Here is a 21,721-nt window from a genome sequence, read left to right on the forward strand (position 1 = left end):
TATAGAGAGAGAGAGAGAGAGCTGCCTCTCCAAAAGAAGGATGAAAAGGAGAGAACTTAGGCTGGAAGCTGAAGATCAGCTTGCCTCAGTAGATGGGGGAAGGAGTGGGCGTGGCTTGTCTCTTAAAGAGACAGATTATTACATTCCCATCTCTTTTTTTATAATGAAAAAGGCGGGAGGCTAGGCACCACAGGTTAAAGGAATTGGGGCAGCGGATTCTTAAGACTTCTTCCTGCCTTTTTGTGGGCGTCTAAATATTTTTAATAGCATAATTTTATATATATAATTGATTTTTATTGAGCTCTACATTTTTCTCTGTTCCCATCCCTGCCTCTCCCTGTAACATGAGGGCCAGGCTTTTTGGGGTTTCTGTCCTGCCCAGTTCCCACAGCTGGCAAGTCCCAAAGAAATAACACAGAGAGTCTGCATTAGATATAAACTGATTGGCCCATTAGCTCAGGCTTCTTATTAGCTCTAGTAACTTATATTAGCCCATTATTCTTATCTATGTTAGCCACATGGCTCAGTACCTTTTTCAGTGGGGTAGGTCACATCCTGCTTCTTCTGTGGTCTGGGAAGGACTGCCAAAAGAAGCTTCTTTCTTCTCAGAATACTCCTGTTCTCATCACCCTGCCTCTACTTCCTATCTGGTTGATCTGCCTATACTTCCTGCCTGGCCAATCAGCATTTATTTAAAATGTGATTGACAGAATCCAGACAATTATCCCGCACCACTTCAACTACTTCTCCCCTCTCCTTCAACCCTCTCCCAAGGTCCCCATGCTTCCAATTTACTTAGAAGATCTTGTCTTTTTCTACTTCCCATGTAGATTAGATCCATGTATGTCTCTCTTAAGGTCCGCATTGTTGTCTAGGTTCTCTGGGATTGTAATTTGTAGGCTGCTTTTCTTTGCTTTATGTTTAAAAACCACTTATGAGTGAGCACATATGATAATTGTCTTTCTGGGTCTGGGTTACCTCACTCAATATGATGTTTTCTAGCTCCATCCATTTTCCTGCAAAATTCAAGATGCCGTTATATTTTTCTGCTGTGTAGTACTCCATTGTGTAAATGTACCACATTTTCCTTATCCATTCTTTGGTCAAGGGGCATTTGGTTGTTTCCAGGTTCTGGTTATGACAAACAATGCTGTTGTGAACATAGTTGAGCACATGTCCTTGTAGCACAATTGAGCATCCTTTGGATACCCAAAAATGGTATTACTGGGTCTTGAGGAAGGTTGAGGTCCAAAGGGGCTGTACCAGCTTGCACTCCCATAGGTTCTTTGGTAATTTCATGTCTCAAACCCCAATTCTGCTTACCTCCTAGTGTTTCTATATCCACATCCCCTCAAAGAAAACTCCTCTAAAAATTAATTAAGAACAAAACAAACAAAAACCCCACCTCCCTCCTCTGTCTTTCCAATACCTCTTCATTCATCTTAGTGGCATTGGGTGCTGTGGTGTGTCACGTAGTATACCCTTTTGTTCAATCAGCCTCACCAACAAAATGTTCATTTCAAATATGAGTCATTGGTCTGGTTCAAGGCCTCTGGCACACTATCACTAGACCCTCACCAAAACTTCTTTTAGATATTCTGCTGTTGCCCTGAGTCTTGGGGATTCTGTGGCTGTCATTCTGCAGGACAAGTCCCTTACCAGCTCCCGCAGGTCATAGATGTTAGGGTAGGCCAACCCAAGGCCCAGAATGTGGACCTGGGTGGTAGCTGTGCTTGTCAGTCCAGGGTACTGGAACCATCCCCTCAGGTAAGGGGTAGAGCCAGCTTTCCTAGGCCCATGACATGGGGCCAGTTCTTCTATGCCTGTGATGAGGAGTGGGGCCATCTCTCCCAAGTTTGGCGGCGGGAGGAGTAAGTATAGGGGGAGGAGGCAGCTCTTTCATGAGGGAGGGCTAGCTTTCCTGCTACAGCATTTAGCCAGGGGCAGGGCCAGCTATCCCAGGGCCAGTGAGGGGCAGGACTGGTCCAGCATGGCCCTCTACAGCACCTCATGTCCAGAGGTCCTCATGGCCCCAGTTGGCCATGCAGGCCAATCAGATTGTCATGGCCCTGGTGGCAGCATGGCCCTCGGACACCAACATGGCCACAGAGCCCAGCACCTGTGTGGCCTTTGGTGGCAACATGGACTGTAAATGAACATAGTCACAGACCCCAGCTGTGGTAGGAGAGTAGACCCAAATTGTTTCTTGGCAGCAGCCTGAGCTTGAATATGTTTGTTTTTGTTTTTGAAAAGCAAAACATTTTTTTTTCTTGAGGCAGGGTCTTACTATGTAGCCCTGGCTAGTTTGAAATTCACTGACCCCAAACTCACAGAGATCCATCTGATTTTGCCTATGTAGTTTTGGGATTAAACATATACATCACCATGCCTGGCAGAATTTTTTAATTAATTAATATAGAAAAATTCTCAGTTTTAGCATGTTAGACCTGAGAAACAAAGTGCAGAGGTTCTAGCATGACTGGAAGAAGAGGTAGACAGGTGTGGTAGTTTGACTGTAATTGCTCCCCATAAGCACATAGGGAGTGCTACTATTAGGAGGTGTGGCCTTGTTGGAGGAAGTGTCACTGTGGGGGCGGGCTTTGAGGTTTCCTATGCTCACCATGCTTCCCAGTGTCTCAGTCAACTTCCTGTTGCCTACAAGATGTAGGACTCTCAGCTACTTCTCCCGCACTGTCTGTATGCCACCATGCTCCCCGCCATGATGACACAAATTAATGGAAATGGGTTAAATTAAGATGTAAGAATTAGCCTCTAAGTAGCTAGAGCTAATGGGTCAAGCAGTGATTTAATTAATACAGTTTCTGTGTGATTATTTTGGGGCTAAGCAGCAGGGGACAAACAAGCACCTTCCTCCAACAGGCATATACTTATTTGAAATCTGGCTGGATGTCTCCATGACAATGGATTGCTAACATTTTGCATGCTTGCAAAGCCAGTATCCCATGAATGACAACAAGGATGCCTCAACTTGAGTGATAAACAGGTCTCTCTGGACTGTACCTGCAGCAACCTCTGTCTCCCTGGCCAGCTGGGCACAGTGACTGTGTGCCAACAGCACCCTGTCTCACAGGTGCTCTATTCTCATGAGAAAAAACCTTTCAAATGAATGTACCTTTTGTAATTTTGAGTTTGCCATAGGTGGGCTTTGGCCAGTTCCTGGGATGCCTTTAAGATGTCTGACTTGTCTCAATTTCAAATATCTGGCTTCTTTTTAATAGTGTGAATCTCTTCGGAAAACAAACCTGCCCTAATCCCAATTTTGCATAATTTTTTTCTGACTAAATGTCAATATTTGTAAATCTTTCTGATCTGTTTCTTTTTCCTCCTGGTTCTTACCATAAACCACATGGTCAGATTTTCTCATAGTAATAACCCTATTCCTGGTACCAATTTTCTATTAGGTTTTTCATCACTGTGACAAATATCTGGGAGAAAAACTGAAGAGGAGGGGAAAGTTTGTGGCTCACAGCTCCAAAAGCTTCAGAGCATAATCAGTTAGCTCCTGTGCTCTGGGCCATGGTGTAGCAGAAGGCTGTTGAGGAACAGATTTTCTCACCTTACGTCAGATAGAAACAGATAAGGATAAGGGGTAGAGGAGAAAACACATCTTTATAGAATGTGTTCCCAGTGACCTAACTCCTCCCATTAGGACCCACCTCCTGTCTTTCACTATCTTCCAATAATGAAATTTTATTATAAATCCATCAGTTTAATTCATTAGGGCAGACCCTCACGATCCAACCACTTTCCCACTATTGACTCCCAGTTAATACATAGCTTGTAGAGGAACATTCACACCATAAGAATATTCTCCTAATCAATGTCAGTCTTTCTTCCTTTACTTCCTGTCCATAGAAAATCCAGTTCAGTTCCTTGTCCTGTTGAGTACTTTTCTCCAGTTTCCATGGAGCCCACTTAGTCTGGATCTCATGACTACCATTTTATCACCTTCCTTCTGTGCCTCCTAGTCTTTTGCTCCTTTAGACTTCTTTTGTTTGCTGTTCAAGTCCTTGGTGTAATAGTACTTCTACTGTCTGTTGTATCCTCTCAAACTGTTGACAACTTCGGAGACAGGAAGTCACTTAGTTCTCTTAATAATTAGTCCAAAATCATTTATTTAACTTTTAATAGATTAATTTTCTGCCAGCTAGTAATTTAATACTTTTTACTTAGTATCTGCCTTCCATTTAGACTGTACCAAAACGTCACCATGCTTTGATGACTTACAATTCTACTAGTGTCTCACTCATCTTTAGTGTCTATCCCTACCTTTGTTGAGAACGTTGTGATTGTCTCATAAACTAGGCCATTTAGTGCACGGCTGTGATTCCCAGTTGCCTAGGAAGTAGAGCTCCTAACCTAAAGCTTAGCATTTAAGAACTTTCCCTCTCTGTCCTCGGCTTCCCCTTCCATGTCACTATCCTCTGCTGCTGAGTGATTGTCCTGTGCGCTCATCTAGGTCACTGTGTCCTTTCCTTCTGCATTATGAACGCTGTTGGCATTTTGTTTTTTTCTGTCCTGGCAAGAGCTTTCTGCTTACTTTGTGTTATCAAGATGCCATCTATTTTGTGAGGCTCAATTAAGGTGGCATCTTTTTTCTGTTGTCCAGTACCCCAGTGAAAGGATCTGCCCCTCCATTCCCTCACAGCTCTCTGCTTTATAGCCCTTAGCATAAGCTGCAGCAGCTGTTTCTCTGCACACTTTCCCGACCAGCTGTGTGCCCCTCAAAGAACACTTGAGGCATCTTCGCACCCATTGCGTCTGCTCTCCTGACTGTTATGCAGCAGGAACTTAGTTTATGTTGAACTAAGAATTACAGCTTTTCTGACTTCTAGAATCACGTAAGTTTGAACAACATTGGATTAAGTGAAATTTAAACATTTAAAATTTTATCCAGTGTTATTTAAACTTCCATGATTGTGAAACCCTATTTCTGTGTAAGAAGCCTTGGGAACTACTTTGGTGTATTCGAAGAAAGCAGTATATGGAGAAACTAGAACAAGTGCAGTGCTTGTAAGTGGATCAGTTTTCTTTTAAACTAGTGCTTGTAGCACATAGAGGTCTGTGTGACAGCAACTTAGGATTTCACATGTGGCCATTTGTCTAGTACTCATGGCAACTGATGAGTGGTCACTCTGCCTCACTTCACCAGAGCAGTCATGGTAGACTGGACCTTGACCTGGACAGTATGCACTGGAGCCCATGCTTCCTGGTGGACTTCACTGAGCTCTTATCTGCTTATGGAAACTCAAAATACGCCATGCGAATGTCTATCAGTCCACCAAATGCCCAACAGGAGACCTCCCAATGCCTTAAAGGACTAATCACTAGGCTCTAGTTCTGAAAAAGTTCCCCTTTCTCTCCACTGTGTTTGGCTGGGTGGGGTTCAAGACTTTAATATATGGGCGCAAGAGCACTGACTATCCAAACTACAGCAGAGTTAATGTCATAGCAGTATCGACAGTATCTGATGCAGAGCGAGAAGTAATCAGTGTTTGTTGAGTGAACTAATGAGGACAACTATCTTTGCCATGTCTGTGACTCTCATAATAATATCTTTTCTTATTAGAGTAGATATTGCTAATGAAAAACAATGATTGTTTCTTTTGTTTCAGGGAAGTTGGGAAAAAAGAATCTTGAAGAGTTTAAATAGTATGTGCACTGAGCTGAGTATCCCACTGGCACGAAAGGTAAATTGAACATTTTTAACATTTTCTGCTGAAATACTTTTGTAAGTTAAGTACTGGAAAATGTCACAAAGTTGTATAATTGTTAGCCTTGTTAGTCTTCATTTACTGGTGTATCAGGTTTCTTTTTTTTAATGAAAATCTGTAAGTGCCAAATGTTTGGTTATGTCTTAGACATATTCTTACTTTGTATAACTCTAGTGATTGTTATAATGAACCTATGCTATAGCCCTACTTAGACATTTGTCTGTTGTCTTAGTTACTTTGCTATTTTGTGCTAAAACAGTGTGACCAAGGCAAGTGATAGGAAGAAGGGTTTACTTGGAGCTTACTGGCCCAGAAGGGTAGAGTCCATCACTATCACAGTGAGACGCATGGTAGGCCGCAGGTAGGCATTGTGATGGGAGCAGCAGCTCAGAGCGCAAGCAGGAATCAGAGAGCGAACTGGGTGGGAATGGTGCAAACCTTTGGCCCACAAAGTGTGTACCCTCGGTGACATACTTTGTTCTGTAAGGCCATACCCCTTAACCTCCACAAATAGCGCCACCAGTGGGAAGACCAAGTATTCCAATGCCCGAGACTTTGGGGCCATCTCATTCAAACCACCACAGCTGTAAGGAGTGAGTGTACCTTCAAGAGTTTAATGATATCTAGTCTTTGTACATTCTGAGTTGGTGAACACAGGAGCACTATTCCTTGAAGGCCTTGATGACTGCAATCCTGTCATTGGCAATAGGATAAGATTGTCCAGTGTTAGTAGAAGATAATTTGTTGTATCTCTGCAGACATGGGGTTATATTTAGATCTAGTCCTTACTTAATGGTGGGAGAGGTAGGAAATAAGAGAAAAGTCACAGGGAGTCTGTTCTAGATGCTATGGATGCTGACAAGTAGGAGAGAATGAGTTTCCCTTCAGCTCCTTCTCTGCCTGCCAGTTATCCTCCACTACTGAGTAGATGGGGAGCATAGACTTTTGATGAGAGCCAAGGAGAACTCACCAGGGTAGTATATAGAAAAAACTTAGATGAAAATCTGTGTGGATATGTAGTGGGATACCATACTGTCTTGCACATCAGAAGACCATGCTACTGAATCTGTCTTATTTCCTCAGCCAGTCTTCTTGCCATGCGTTTCTGAGCTTGCTGATGTGCTGAGAACCATAGGATGTGATGTGGCGGAGGAGCAGGCAGTTAGTTCTTTGTGAGGTTTACTGGCCAGTCTGATCATTTGCCTTCTCTTCTTGGACTCATTGGCACCAAGTCCTAACTAAGCCATTGAGACTAGATATGTTTTAATAATTTTAAAAGTTAATTTAAGTGTAATTCCAAAGAAGTTTTCCATGTTTAATTTGTTTCTCATATGCTGTGGTACCTTTTTTAAACTTTTGAGTAAGTTACTGATTTTGAAACTAATTAAAAAAATTTTAGAGACCAGTTGGAGAACAGAAAGAACTCCTGAATAAATGGAATGAAATGGGGACTGACGAGCCAGGTATGTGAAGGACTGCCTACAGGATTTGTCTTTTGACTGAAATAATGTACTGCTTCCTTTGAAGGTGTAGCAACCTTCCAGCTCCACTAATTCCCCGCTGTCTGATTTGTTGTTTCTAGTTTGCAGCTTAAGAATTCCCAACTTTAGGCTGTGTTTTCTGTTGTTTAGCCAACAATAAATCACTTTTTGTTTTTTTCAAATATCATTTTAAAACATTTTTATTAAAAACGTATATAATCTTTTTATCTCCTCTTCTATGATGTTCCCTTAGGTGTAGCAGTTTTGTTAGTAGATTTATCAACTGGGGGAAAGATTGTAAAAGACAGAGGGCCAGGAGATCTACTGTGAGATTATATCTTCTATGTAGGATAGGGAAGCTGTACCCATGAAATAACAAGAACACGGCAGGGTGGCCTAAACAAGACCTGAACAAGGACAACACTAGTTGCTATGCCAACATGGATGGGGAAAATCTCATGAAGACCCTACTCCTAAAGAAAGGACTGTAGACGGTTAAGATCTGCTAAGAGACAGGGAAAACTGGCCTTCCGTAGGGATGCCCCGAGCAGTTATCTAATATCAAGTATTCTGCCCTAAAAACATGCTTATCAGCAACACTAAATGGACTTGCTTGGTTGTGTTTATAGATTTATATGTATGTATGCATGTAACAATAATAGTTAAAGAGAAAAGACAATAGAGATCATACATGAAAGTGGAAGGAGGGCTTGGAGAGAGATTGGGACAGTGGGGACAGGGATAGTGACAGGGGATTGAAGTAATGAGAATATGCTATTCCCATGCCTGGAATGTCATAACGAAGTCCATCCGTTTGTGCAATTAATAAATGCTGAAATTAAAAAAAAACAGGCAAATAAAATTCATTCAATAGCTTCCAGAGACTTGCTTTTAGTGAAAGTAGAAATTCTGTAAGGTTAATTTGGTGAGATGCTAAGGAAATTGACCAATGAAAAGTAAATGTCAAGAATTAAAATGGTCTTAAATTGTATTTTGTCTCACTTTAAATTTAATATATAGCCAGATTTATAACTGTATAATGAGTAACAACTGTGTGTTGTAGATGCCTATAATTACGTGAACAGATATATACATGACTGCCCACATCTTGTGGCCCCCTCTGCTCAAGCTAGTCTGCGAGCCAGACAAACATTTCCTATGATAGGAAGTGTTGCACCTGAAATCAGGGAAGTTAGACACAAGCGGATGGATTCACTGCGAATGCATTATTAGTATTCTAAGTACTTTGAAAATTCTCATACAGAATCTTTATATGAAACTCTTAAGATTTTCTATAATATGTTGTTTAAGTTGTCAAGTACTGTGTTTTTATTTCTGTGTTCCCAGTGTTTCACACATTGTACAACAAATAATCAATACTTAATACATATGTGCTTCACCTCTATAGGAACACAGTAAAGTGACATTAATACTTATTGTTCACCTCATGTATTAACTGAAATTTTGTTTTACTCTAACTCATCCCAGATTTAAGCCTTTTTCGGCCTGTTTATGCTCCTAAGGACTTTCTTGAGGTATGTTCTCTGGGATAGATATGCAAATATGATGGGTGTAGTTGAAGGCTGTGCATGACCCAAAGTGGCTTTTTACCCTATGGCTTTACAACAAGAATTACCATGTTTGGCAAGGGCAAACCTATACAAAAAACTAACCAGGCTTGTTGTTTACTTTTAAAGGTATTAATTAATCTCCGCAACCCAAATTATGAAAATGGTGATTCTCTTAGTTTTAGGACTCATTTGGGTTTAATCCAAGTTCCTCTGAAAGTAAAAGACATCCCTGAATTGGTAAGTATTGACATTGAAGAATAAATTAATATTCTATTAACCACTAGAAAAATATTTTGATGCGCATATATCTGTTGTAAGAAGTCATGCACATATTAGCCAATTACTAATTTGATAGCTTTTAGCTCGAAACATGCACATAGAAAGAGCAAGTTTGCTGTAAGCCAAAGCAAGCTTACATTGACCTATAAATGCTTTGCCCATTACTTCAATAAAGAGCAAATTTTTATGAGGGAGTTTGCTGGGTCTCAGGTGTCTGATGTGTAACTGTAAATTGGAACAAATACAAGGTTTATCGAAAGATATTTAAGAAAGCACATGCTATTTAATTTAATCAACTTTCCTGGAGCCCAGAACATGGTGAGACACTACGAGAAACTGCATTTGCTCAGAAACCCATCTTTTTGGGGAGGCATTAGTTTTTAAAATTAATTTTGAGATTTCCTGATGGCAGAGCTGTGTTGTCATCGCTCCTTCTGCCACTCATTCCAAAACAATAAAGGACGCAGCGCTGTTGGCACGTCTGTGGTGACACTCTGAACTTTAAAGATGCAGAGGTCGTGGTAAATAACCTAAAGCCAGAGAAGTCAGACCAGACGGGAAGTGTGGGTGAGAGGTGCGTGCGCACCACTCTGTCTGCATCAGTGGGCTCCACGTCTTCCATTCTGCGATCTGCTGCATCCGGCTAGATCTGGACTATTCTCCGTTTGCCGGCAGGCCTCCTGTTATTTTGTCACTAGAAAGATGATTTTGGAGGGACACTTGAAAGGTGTCAGCAGGAGAAGGTTGTGTCCCTTCTGGTCCCATGTATAATAATGTTGTCCACGGCCCAGCTCCGGCCTGCTCTTCTTGGCAGTTTTTTTCCCACCCTGGTCTTGATCATGGTCTTGAGCATTGGAGGACACTTTTCTAATTCTTACTTGTGTTTAGTTCACGCTCCTAGAGGCCATGGTTGCTTTCTGTGTTTGCCACTCCTGTTTTTTCCTCTTGACATCTGTGGCATGCCTTTTCTTTCTTTAGTAGATATTGACTGACAAAAGAAGCAAATGGTTCTCTTTGTAGAGCCTTGGGAAGGCTCAAGGGTCAGAGATACCATGGGTACTCGCCAAGGCAACCCGTAGGGCTGAGAGTGGAGGCTCTGTGGAGGACTGTCTCGCAGAGCTCCTGCCCACTCCAGAGTCAAACCTCTGATGTGCAGAAGGAAGAGAGACGTCATTCACACAGGGATCAAGTGAAGTTTCTGGAATAGTGAGACTGCTATTCTTATCCCTGCTGCTGTGCTTTTCGACCCTCCACCTACTCTAGGGCACCAGAAAAGCTGGTGGAGGTTTGGAGAACCCTTACATACAGCACAATTGACTGGCTAAGAGTTGTCTAACAGAGTGGCCCACCACACTCTGGGGAAGTCTTTGCTGCACTGCTCCCAATCACGTTTTTCTTGCTTTTTTCCCAGAGTGGAGTGATGATTAAAATTCCCAGATATTTAAACTGCTGCAGTGTGAGAGCATGAGGCAATGAGTTCAGAGACCAGAAAGAGGGGCACAGGGACAGAGAATGAGAGTGAATTTACAGAAGGACCACTAGTGAGTGTTATAGAACAGGCCCTGGCTTGGCCCCGTAAATAGTTTGGATTTATACAGTGACACAAGCAGAGAACAGCAAGCATGCCAGTGCTCCAGCCCTGGAGCTCCGGCTCCAGTCTTGGGTTGGTCTGTTTTGGGTGTCGGGAGAGTCTTTTCCCTTCTCGTTTTTTCTCTTCATTAACATTTCTAGAAATTCTCCTTTTCTATGGTTAGAATAGTATTTGTTGGGAAAATAACAATTGCAGGTTCTGCCCTGTGGCCTCTGATCTCCCAGTCATGGATTCTGACAAGGATTGTAGCATCAGGTCCTCAAGTTCCATCAGAGAGTGGTTAGTTACAGCCTAACAGTCACACCTCTATTGCACCAGTCGGGCGCGTCTTGCCCGCCAGGTCCGTGTGGTAGCCTTCAGGGTATGGTTACTCCTCATGTGTAGTCATTAGGACAAGTCCCTGCCATCCTTTGACTGGGTCAGGATGATTCTGACTCCGAATTCCTGGATTATGTACTCTTCCACATTACAAGGAAATTTTTAGAAATGGAGATCTACTATCTCTAAAGAGATTATTGGAGCAGCCAGATGGGACTAGAAACTGGTGCTCAGTATTTGCTGGGCCAGGTGCTCTGATAAGTACTGGGGAGCTCAGTACTAAGAGACAGTTCTCATCCTCAAAGTGCTACAGGCTAGTAGAGGGATGGACAGAGAGGAAAAGGACAGCTCTAGTCTAGTCTGGTCTAGTTTAGTCTAGATAAAGGCTGAGAAAAGATATTGTATTGAGAATTCCTTTTGCCAGCCTGGAACAGTAAGGAAGGTTTCTAAGGAGGCGCACTCCCTATGGTTAGTTTTGATGGGAATCTGATTATTTGCTAATGTTGAGTGAAATAGTCCAGAGCGATGACATGGAAAATGGACACCCAGATCTCACATGTCCTGAGTAAAACGCTTCATCTTGACTACAGAACCCAGTACTGAAGTGTTTATTGGCCATAGATTTGTGTGTTAGTATCCAGATAAATGCTATTTTTAAACTGAGATGCACAATCATTAACAGTAATGATTCAGTGAAGGAAAAGTCATAGAGTACATGGAAGACAGTGGTTGAAATGGAAGAATAATGAAGCTCACTATCAGATAAAATCTCGAAAAATTAAAATTAGCTCAATTTTGAAGGAGACTGAAGTATGACTTACCAGTCAGAATAGTTATAAAGCACTGAAGCAACTATTAATAGAAATATTTAATTACTTGTAGAATAAAATAATATGATTAACATGGGGTTTTCTATGCTTACAAAATATAGATGTGATTATTGTCCTAGGACATTGCTAGATAAGTGAAGGAAGCTATTATGAATAATTCTAATTCATTCTTATTTTAGCTGAGCACTTAATAGTTGTTTTGCTCCAAAATGAACTTGTTTTGGATATTTGTGGTTTGGCTTCTTATCATCAGAGTAAGATGCCAAATGATAGAAAGCCCAGAAGTTTATGTTGGTAATTTTGGACAATGTTAAATAGAATTGCTAAGTGTGATGAGTGAGTGAGTGGCTCTGTGTGCACACTTGTGCGTGTGTGCTTAGGGGGCTGTGTGCATATGCTTGCTTGCTTGCTTGCTTTAGGAAAGGTTGGAGCATCACTATGCCTTTACCCAGAAGGATCAGTATCGTCTCTTACTATGCTGATTTGTGTGTTACCTAAAGAAGAAAAAATAAGGAAAAAAATTTGAAGAAGACAGTACCAGCATTCATTTACTAAGTGTTCAAAGTAAAAACATTTAGAAAGGAAAAAGTGATAAAGAAAATATTACCAAAGCCCCTGAACTGGAAAAAATACTGTATGTTCAAGTTTCCTTTTTCATTGTGTCTACTGTTTCCCTAAATGCTATGACTCTTGTAGTCACGTTCATTTCCCATGAAAATGATGCAGTGCCACCTGTGCAGTGCTCAGCTGGGCTCATTCTGCTCCCACTGCCTAGAGTCTGTTACTGTTCTTTTAGAGTTTAGTATTTGAGTGAAACAGAAATTCATTTTACATGGGATTTTTTTGACTTGTTAACCTTTTCTCACGCACCAGAGTCTGAGATGTGTGCTAATTTTTCATGTTATTTTTCAGAAAGAATGCTTTGTAGAACTTGGCTTAACGACAGGACAACTGGGTATAGATGATTCTACACAAGTGCCTCCTGGTTAGTATTTCCCATGTGACATTTAATTAGTGGCAAGTGATAGCTTCCAAGTACACAAGTCGACCAGTGGTTTACAAAGTGGACACATCTTGCAACCCAATCGAGAAACAGCATATTATAATAGCTTAGGACCCCCCCCCAGGCACAGGTCTCTGCCATCCCCATAGTAACAGTGATCCTGTCACCATAGGGTGACATGTTTGGAATTATTAGCTGCACCCAATTGTATCTGGTTTCTTCAGCTTACTATTATATATAAGATACATAAAAAATTATTATTTCTCAAATTTTGTATTATGGTCCACCAGATGTAAATACTGCTGTCTGCTGTCTAGCTTGTCTGATGTTGATGGCCATTTGAATTATTCCCACCATCTGGTTATCATCAATTGTTCTGCCGCGAATATTGTTTGCAGGCCATTTATGTGTTGTACATCTCAGGGCACACCCCTGAGAGTGAATCATGTGCACACACATGCCAGTAGACACTGCTAGTTTTCCACAGTCACCATGCCAGCTTACACTCTCATCAGCTTTGTATGTGATGTTCATTTGGTCCATACTTTTCTTCATTTAAAATTTCCAGTCTTAGCCGGGTGGTGGTGGCACATGCCCTTAATCCCAGCACTCGGGAGGCAGAGGCAGGTGGATCTCTGTAAGTTCGAGGCCAACCAGGTCTACAAGAGTTAGTTCCAGGACAGGTTCCAAAGCTACAGAGAAACCCTGCTTAAAAACAAACAAACAAACAAACAAACAAAAACAGTTGTTTTTTCTTGTTTGTTTTTACCACTGCAGTGGCTCCATTTTTTATATTGGTTCTAATTTTTTTTTTGATGCCTAATGTGGTCAAGCAGCTTTTTTATGTTTTTTTATGTTTCCTGGTCAATTGATTGTTGATAAAGAAGCTTCTCAAACTCTTGGCCTTTTGTGTCTGGCAAGTGCCTTTCTCTGTAAGACTATCTTTATAAATTTATAAATTCTGGATATAAGCCCTCCGCCACACACACATAAACACACTACAGATACTTTAGAGACTTACCTTGTCCAAATTCCCTTGATGGTATTCTTTCATTTTTCTGTGAACAGAGTTTAATATGTCATAGTTAATGAGTCTTTTGCACTATGATTGACACCTTTAAAAAGCAGCTGTTCCAGTGGAAGTTCTTAACGAGAACTTATTCACGAGGCAGGGCTTCTACATACAAGAGACAGGCTGTGTTAGACCCTGATGCGCAGCGGGAGTGGAATTGAACTTGATACATGAAGTGCTAACAAGGTTGTTAAAGTTGTTAATTCAAAGAATTTTTCTTTAATTTATCAACTATTTTGCATTATTTATGTAGTGTGTGGGTGCACACATTTCTGTATGTATGTGTCTGTATAATTGTGTGACTGTGTGTGTGAGGGTGCCCACAGAACCAGAGGCAGGCGCTAACTCCCTTGGAGCTGGAGTCTGTAGGTGGTTGGGAGCAGCCGACACAGGTTCTGTGAGCAGGTCTCAGGTCCTCTCCGGTGAGCAGCAACAGCTCTGAGCCATCTCTCCAGCCACTGGAATGATGTTAAAAACAATCTTTCTTTGAATTTTTCTAAATGTATAGAAATATTTTTGTATAAGAATATATTCTGTTTATCAAAAGAAAACTTACTATGTCCATTTTTGTTCCCCAGTTGGTGAAGGCTTTCTTCATTTAGGTTGCACATTCCAGTTTTCAGCAGAGTGGTAGTGTGTGGTAGTGGTGCCTTTAACTCAGAAGGCTGAGGCAGCAGGGTTGTGAGCTGGAGACCACCCCAGCCTACTTAATGAGATTACGACCAGCCTGGGCAGCAAGATTCAGCCATAAACAAACAAGTTCTAATGTGTTCTATGATAGTTATCCAACTTTAAAAATAATTAAAGTATCAGCACTGGGGAAAAATACTTCTTACTCTAAATGTAGTTGATCATGTGTGTGTCTAATAATCTTATTTCTTTTAACATTTTTAGAACTTTTTGAAAATGAGCATGTACGTATTGGGCAAAAAGGTAAGTTCAATCAGGTTTATTAAGTTGTATAAAAATGAGACCGCTCTAGGTGACTGTCCCCGTGACAGAGCCTCGGCTGAAATTTATTCTCTGTAAAGTGAAGCACGGGAGAGTCATAATATTTACCCGAGCAGGCAATCTAACAGGAATCTTGATTTAGAAGCAAAGGCAGCGTGTTAGCTGCCTTAGTCAGTGTAAATTAAGCACACAGCTGGTTCCTGAACAGGAAATGCATGAGAGCGAGCACTCAAGAGCAGAATTTCATCTCACAATCAAGCAGGCAGCTTCCTGTTTAATGCACCCACACACCTCTCATTAGCGCTAATGAGGGCATGCTCCTGCATCAGGAGAGGATGGAGCTCTTAAATCCCGCTGACAGCTCACAATGATAAGGCTTAATAAGCGTAGCGGGTCTCCATATCCTGGGGAACAATTGCTCATCTTTTGGGCACTCTTTTTCTTGTTTCTATAAATCCTTTACTGTCTTTGAGGTGCAAAGAAGGCTGTGTGTCAGACCGAACCATCAGTGACAGTTATTGTCATGTACTTTAGTTTTTCAAAGTCATCTTAATTTCAAAGACCTTTTTTGTAGGCGTGGCCTCTTTCATTAAACATTCAGATAAAGAATGTTCTTTTAAAAATTATGCCCTTTTTGTTTCTTTTCATCATGTCTTTTTCATTTAGTAGAAAATTTCCTCTTCCCTTTAAGAGGAAACAAAAAAAAATGATGCTGTTGGATAAAGATTGGATCCATAGTATGTCTCATATTTTGTACTGTGCCGCTTTCAAATACCAGAAGCTCCATGACTTGGTAGCATGTTTATGGAAATCACGGGTTCTGAGGATGAGGCTCTGCTTGGTCACAGAAGCCAGACACTAGGCTCAGGAGTCCTTGTAGATGTGTGGAGCTGTGGGAAAGCACTGAGGCTCTGGGAGGCCGAGGAGGAGCTAGGGAGATCAAGACTCCTTTCGGCTGTAGTGGGGCCACCCCAGAACGCAGAGAGTGACGGGAGAAAAAGATAGATGCAGTTGTGTCCCTTCCAGAGGCTGAGGTCATGGCCATCCTGAGATGCTCCTGGCAGCGGGAATCCTAACAGGGTTATCCTGTTCATTTGACAGTTCTGGTGCAGCAGGATAGCGCCGCTGCCCAGCAGTACATCCGACAAGGGAGTCCCACGGCACTGAGAGCTGAGCTCTGGGCGCTCATTTTGAATATTTCCAGTCAGCCTGAGGTAAGAAGCAAACAGGAGGGACCAAATTTGAGATGTTGGAGTTTGTTTGAGAACTACCAATTTTTCCAAGCCAGTAACTAGTTTGCTATTCACCCTGCTTTTCATTCCACCCTCACTGTTGTGTTAAGGTAAGGAAGGATGTAACACTGAGTTTAATCAGTGTGCTCAGCTAACACCTTTAAGTAGTGTGATCATGTGTATTTGTGGTAGAACTAGAAGTAAAATCTTAAGAACTCAGATCAGCAAAAATGTGGCAGATTGGGATGTAACGAAGAAGCAGGTAACGAAGAAGAGCTACTGCCAATGAGTAAGTGAATTCTTTGTGGATTTTTTTTTTTTTTTTTGAGGTAGGCTTTCATGTATCCATGTTACTTTAAAACTCATTTAGGTAGCTGAGGCTGGCCCTGAACTCCTGATGCTCTTATCTCTACTTCTGAAAGTGGTGGGATTGTAGGCATGCACAGCCCCATTTGGATTTATGATTTCCTTTGAAGTATGTGCTATCCCTGTAGTTCTAAAATTTGACATGATGTGGGAATATTATCCAAATAGATGATGATTTTTTCAGGAAATGCAATGAATATTAAAGGAAGTGGCCAAACCTCTAACAGATAGACCATGTGTTTTTTGTTTTCTGATGTTGGGGATGGAGCCTAGAGCTTCAGGCATGCAAAGCAAGCACTCTACCAACTGAATTTTATCCCTAGCCTGGGTCATAAATTTAGTAATGAAAACCTGTGTAAGACATTGGCTTCTCCTGCAATATTCTCACTGTGTGTGCATATGTAGTTATCTAGATGCAGAGACTGTATATAGTTGTAAATTCACCCATTTAGAGATTTTTAATCATTGTCACACTAGCAGTGTAACAGGTTCTATGATTAAATAAACCTGGTTTAAACTCAGAGTTGCCTCAACTTACTGAACACATATCACTTTGCTTAAATTTCTTCAAGCCTCAGATAACGGACCATAAATATAGGTAATAGTATTTATATCACAGAATTGTGACAAATATACAAAAAGTAACATATATAAGAATATTATATAATAATGGACACAAATGTTTGCCACTAATGGCAGTAGTCATAAAAATTAGTATTATCTATAATTATGTTACAAATCAGTTGTGATTTATAATTCAGATAACAAACTAAAACATTACTGTCTGTTATAAAAACTACATTTCTAACCTTTGCAAGTTATGTGTAGTGTGTCTGTTTATATGTGTATGATGTGTGTCTTAAGTCTCCCTCTGAACAGCACTAATGTCATCTTCTATTTGAAAGAATGAAGCTTGTGATTTACAGTAGAACAATTTTTCAGCATGAGAGATATTGCTATCTTTTGGAAACAATTTGGAGATCATTGTTTACAAAGCATATTTTTTTCTGTTTGTTTGATCTTCTAGAAAACATAATTCTTCTTTGGATTTAAGTTTCCAAGTAACATACTGCCCTCACTGCTATGGAGTCAGACAAATTCTGTTCTGTGTGCAAAGGAATTGCTACCTTTCACACCAAATTTAGAATTTTTCAAAAAATATCACCTTAATAATGACAGACAATGATTGTTTTGGGCAGTATTCCAACATAATTTTTACATTTAAATTTTGAAATTTTAGCCATTTAAAAATGTAAACTTAAATGCAAAATCTATCTAATATTTATAATTAGAAATTAGTATTTTCAGAAAAACAGTGAGTACAAAAGTTTCGAAATCACTGTTACAGGTGAAGCCTTGAGGGTGGGGTGGGGAAGGAAGGGGGAAATACTTTTTGCTGAATGAATTGTTTATCATTTAAACTACATACCTAGTTACAGTCATAGTTGAAACTTAGGACACATAAGCAGACATTCAGATTTGCTCCTCCAAATCTATTGTTTAGACGTTTGCTGAGGTCATTGTTCTGTCTTTGAATATTTCCAGGAAATGAAGGCTATTCTAAGATAAAATTTTATTGAGATATTTATTTTTTTTCTTTTTACTGCAAAAAACTTTGAACACAATACTTTGCATTCCTGCTGGTTAATATGGTATATTCAATAGGAAAGTATTTAACTTCGACTTTTCTTTTTAAGAAAATAGGTGATATGTTTCAAAGGGTTGCTTTTATATGCTCATTTTCTACACATCTCTGTGTGAGCCAAAAATGTATTTAGCAAATGTTATTTATATTTTTAAATATGCTTGATATCAGTTTGCTAACTAAAAACAAAAAACTGTTCAATATTTTGTTCACCGATGAAACAACAGACACTTAAATGAGGCTTTCTTTAGTAATGTATATGTTGCAGGTGCTGGGTACCAAATCCAGTATTTCATACTTGCTAGGGAGGGTTCTCCGTCTCTGAACTCCTCTCTCCATGTGGGTTTTAAGTTTTTGGTGTTCTGTCTCTTCTCATTTATACATTTAGTAACCCTCCTTAATTCTTGTGGCTCCAGTTACAGTTACCTCAGAGTGATAGTCTTGTCAGGTCTCTTTCTTGAGGTTCAGATGGGTGCCCAGTGGACTGATGCACATGAATATCTTCTGAGCAATCATGAAGTCTTTGTTTATTTTGTACCACTGTACATCAGAGTGCCCCGATGCAAGGCTCATCCCATTCTTTTCTGTCTACATGAATCTCATACCTTATTCATCTCTAATTCCCTCTGGACTCAATTCCTCCATTTGTTTGAAATTCATGTATTTCTCTCTGTACATATTTCTGCCATTCCATTTTACAGTATTATCTTCCTGTGCCTGGATTCAGTCTGACTTCCAGCATGCACCCTTGTTCCCTATGAATGCTTTCAAACACCCTTTCTCTAATATTAACATCTGCCCACCAATCACCCCCACACAGACTTTGATTTTTCAGACAGGGTGTCTGTAGCACTGGCTGCCCTAGAACTCAGTCTGTAGACAAGATTGGACACAACTCAGAAATTCGCCTGCCTCTGCCTCCCTAGTTTTGGGATTAAAGGTGTGTGCCACCACTGCCCCTTTGCTTAAAACATTTTAAAACTTTTCTTTAAGATTCCTTAACACACCTTGTTTCTCTCCTATCTTTGCATATGTCCCATATGCCAAATAAACATGATCTCCCCGTATTACTGAGGTACTCCAAGTCTGTTCTGTCCCTTTCTCCAGAAAGCCTGCCTGAACCTGCACTGACATTAGAACTTTCTCACTAGTTATCTGATCAACAAATATTTCCTTAGGACCATCTGCTCTGAGTGCTGTGGCTAAAGAAAAAATCCTACCTAGCACATAAAAGATGATCAGGAAATATATGCTAAATTACTGGATCCTAATTTAGTTTAAAACTTTTTATTACTTTAAAAAAATTGTGTGTGAATTGGTGTTTTGCCTGAACATATGTCTGTGTCCCACGTGCATGTAGTGCCCTCCAACAGCAAAAGAAAGCGCTGGTGATTGAACCAGAGTGCTCTGGAAGAGTAGTCAGTGCTCCTAGGTGCTGAGCCATCATTCTGAACCCCAACTTAATCTTTGAGACATCTATGGGTAGACATATTCATGGAGAATTAGTATGGCTATCATTTTGGCCATCAAATCTTTCGTAGAGAATGTTGTCCAAGTGAGATAAGCAAACACCATTGTCGAAGGAGTTGTGTCTCAGAGCAGTCATCCCTCGACATAGCCCTGCAGGCTTGAGCCTAGAGCTCCCAGTTCACATCCTCTTTGTTCTATAAATAAGTTATAGGTTCTGTGTCTTTTCTAGCTGCTTCCCTGTTCCTCTTTCCTTTCAAAGCTGCATCTTAAAAGTCTGTGCTATACTGAATTTTATTAATGACTTACATTAACTAATAGGATGCATTGCTTTCTTTAATAAATTACTCAGTCTGCTGTAGTCCAGTCTGTCCCCACTGCACAGCAGCAAATGCCCTACCCAGGTCACCAAGGAGCAGGGCACATACTTTAATTCTTATTACTGCTGCACTTACTTAATACAGTTGCCTATTTTAATTTACCTTTTCCTATTTTTTTTCTATTTTCATGGGAGATTAGGGCTTCTCAGAGCTCTACCTCTCCTATTGCTCTGAGGCGGCAGACAGCCTTAAAACTGGTTCAGTAGATGTTTTTAAATCTTGAGGAACTATATTAGTGTGGAAAATAGCACCTACCTTTAATTTACTACTGAATACTTAATTTTGAATAAATGATGGATTATAATGTTTATGATTGTCTACATGAAAATAAAACACATTGCACAATGGTAATTCTAGAATTGGGTAGCTTACCTCATCTTCCGAGAAATTTCTCTGAACTTGTGCCTAAATCACATGATTTACAAAATAGTTTTGGGTTTGGAGAGATGGCTCAGCAGCCGAAAGCATTGGCTGCTCTCCCAGAGGATCCAAGTTTGATTCCCAGAGCCCACACAGTGGCTCACAAAACCACCTGTGACCTCAGTCCCAAGTGGTCCAATACCCTTTTCTGGCCTCCGTGGGTACACATGTTGTACACAGCTTAAGTGCAAGTAAAACACTCATAAGCGTGATTTTTTTAAAAAAATTCTTAATTTACAGTTTTGTGACGTATGATAACTTATCTATCTAGTTTCTTCCCATAGCTCTATCTCCAAGAGAGAGAATATTAAATGTCCAAACCACTTTAAATAAAATATAGTAAAGGTTAATTAAACATGTGTTTAGCCGAGTAAGATGACATGTAAAATATAATTAAAAGCAAAGTACAAAAACATTTATCTGTGTAATTATTTCTTGTGTACACAGAAGCTTTGGTGCATACCAGTATTAATAGATTGCCATGACTTATCTTGTGTGCTCGTTGGCACTGAAGTCAATGTGAAGGTGCCACTGCTCTTATTTTATGAAGGCTACAGATACTTCCTAATTTGCTTATTAGAAGAAGCCAGTATATTTTGACTAAATATTGAAAGAATGTGAACTTGTTTTCTGAAGCATTTTTGCTATATTTTGCCTGTAATTTTGAAATTTTATGGACAGATGAGTTTCTGAACCAGCATGACCTTGCTTTCACTTGGCTACCCAGAATTTTGTATTTGTTGCATAATATTTTATTACTTTGTCTGAACTTTAGCCAGCTCTATTAGTTCACGGGATTACTCTGTAATTATATTTATGAGATTGTTGTCTATTTTGAATAATTGGGCCCAGTAAAATTTTGCTTTGTGATTAAAATTTTATTAAACACATTTGATATATTTCTTTATAAAAATATCTGATCCTAAAATTAGTATTTTAATGATTACTCTTATTAAGATATTTATTACTTTTCTAGCAATAGCCAAGAAAAGCATGTAATTAGTTGATGATAAAAAGCATTACAAAAAAGCATTACAAGTAGTAGTAATAATGAGCGGTGGGCCACTTCCCGCCACCCGGCTCCTGCATGGCTAGCTTTACCCAAAATAATTACACGGAAACTGTATTCTTTTAAACACTGTCTGGCCCATTAGTTCCAGCCTCTTATTGGCTAATTCTCACATCTTGATTAGCCCATTTCTAATAATCTGTGTAGCACCACAAGCTGGTGGCTTACCAGGGAGATTCTTTTTTTTTAAAAAAATTTTTTAATGTTGTTTTTCTTTTTTTTAATTAATTAATTTATTTATTTAAGATTTCTGTCTCTTCCCCACTGCCACCTCCCATTTCCCTCCCCCTCCCCCAATAAAGTCCCCCTCA

The 21,721-nt window shown here is 40.1% G+C and overlaps 1 protein-coding gene across 4 annotated transcripts in view; it reads left to right on the forward strand.

Moving 5' to 3' along the window:
- Tbc1d19 (TBC1 domain family member 19) overlaps nt 1-21,721 on the forward strand; it is a 108,016-nt gene that overhangs the window by 28,459 nt on the left and 57,836 nt on the right. For all 4 annotated transcript variants that reach the window (XM_050150220.1, XM_050150223.1, XM_050150222.1 and 1 more), the window contains 7 exons: nt 5,637-5,711; nt 7,135-7,198; nt 8,705-8,751; nt 8,914-9,024; nt 12,718-12,790; nt 14,775-14,813; nt 15,933-16,045. In XM_050150220.1, the coding sequence (XP_050006177.1) occupies nt 5,637-5,711; nt 7,135-7,198; nt 8,705-8,751; nt 8,914-9,024; nt 12,718-12,790; nt 14,775-14,813; nt 15,933-16,045 (522 nt within the window). The remainder of the gene's footprint in view (nt 1-5,636; nt 5,712-7,134; nt 7,199-8,704; nt 8,752-8,913; nt 9,025-12,717; nt 12,791-14,774; nt 14,814-15,932; nt 16,046-21,721) is intronic.

This window comes from Alexandromys fortis, unplaced genomic scaffold, assembly GCF_014885135.2.
Source record: "Alexandromys fortis isolate MF-2015 unplaced genomic scaffold, M_Fortis_MF-2015_v1.1 scaffold_0, whole genome shotgun sequence".
Lineage (NCBI taxonomy): Eukaryota > Metazoa > Chordata > Mammalia > Rodentia > Cricetidae > Alexandromys > Alexandromys fortis.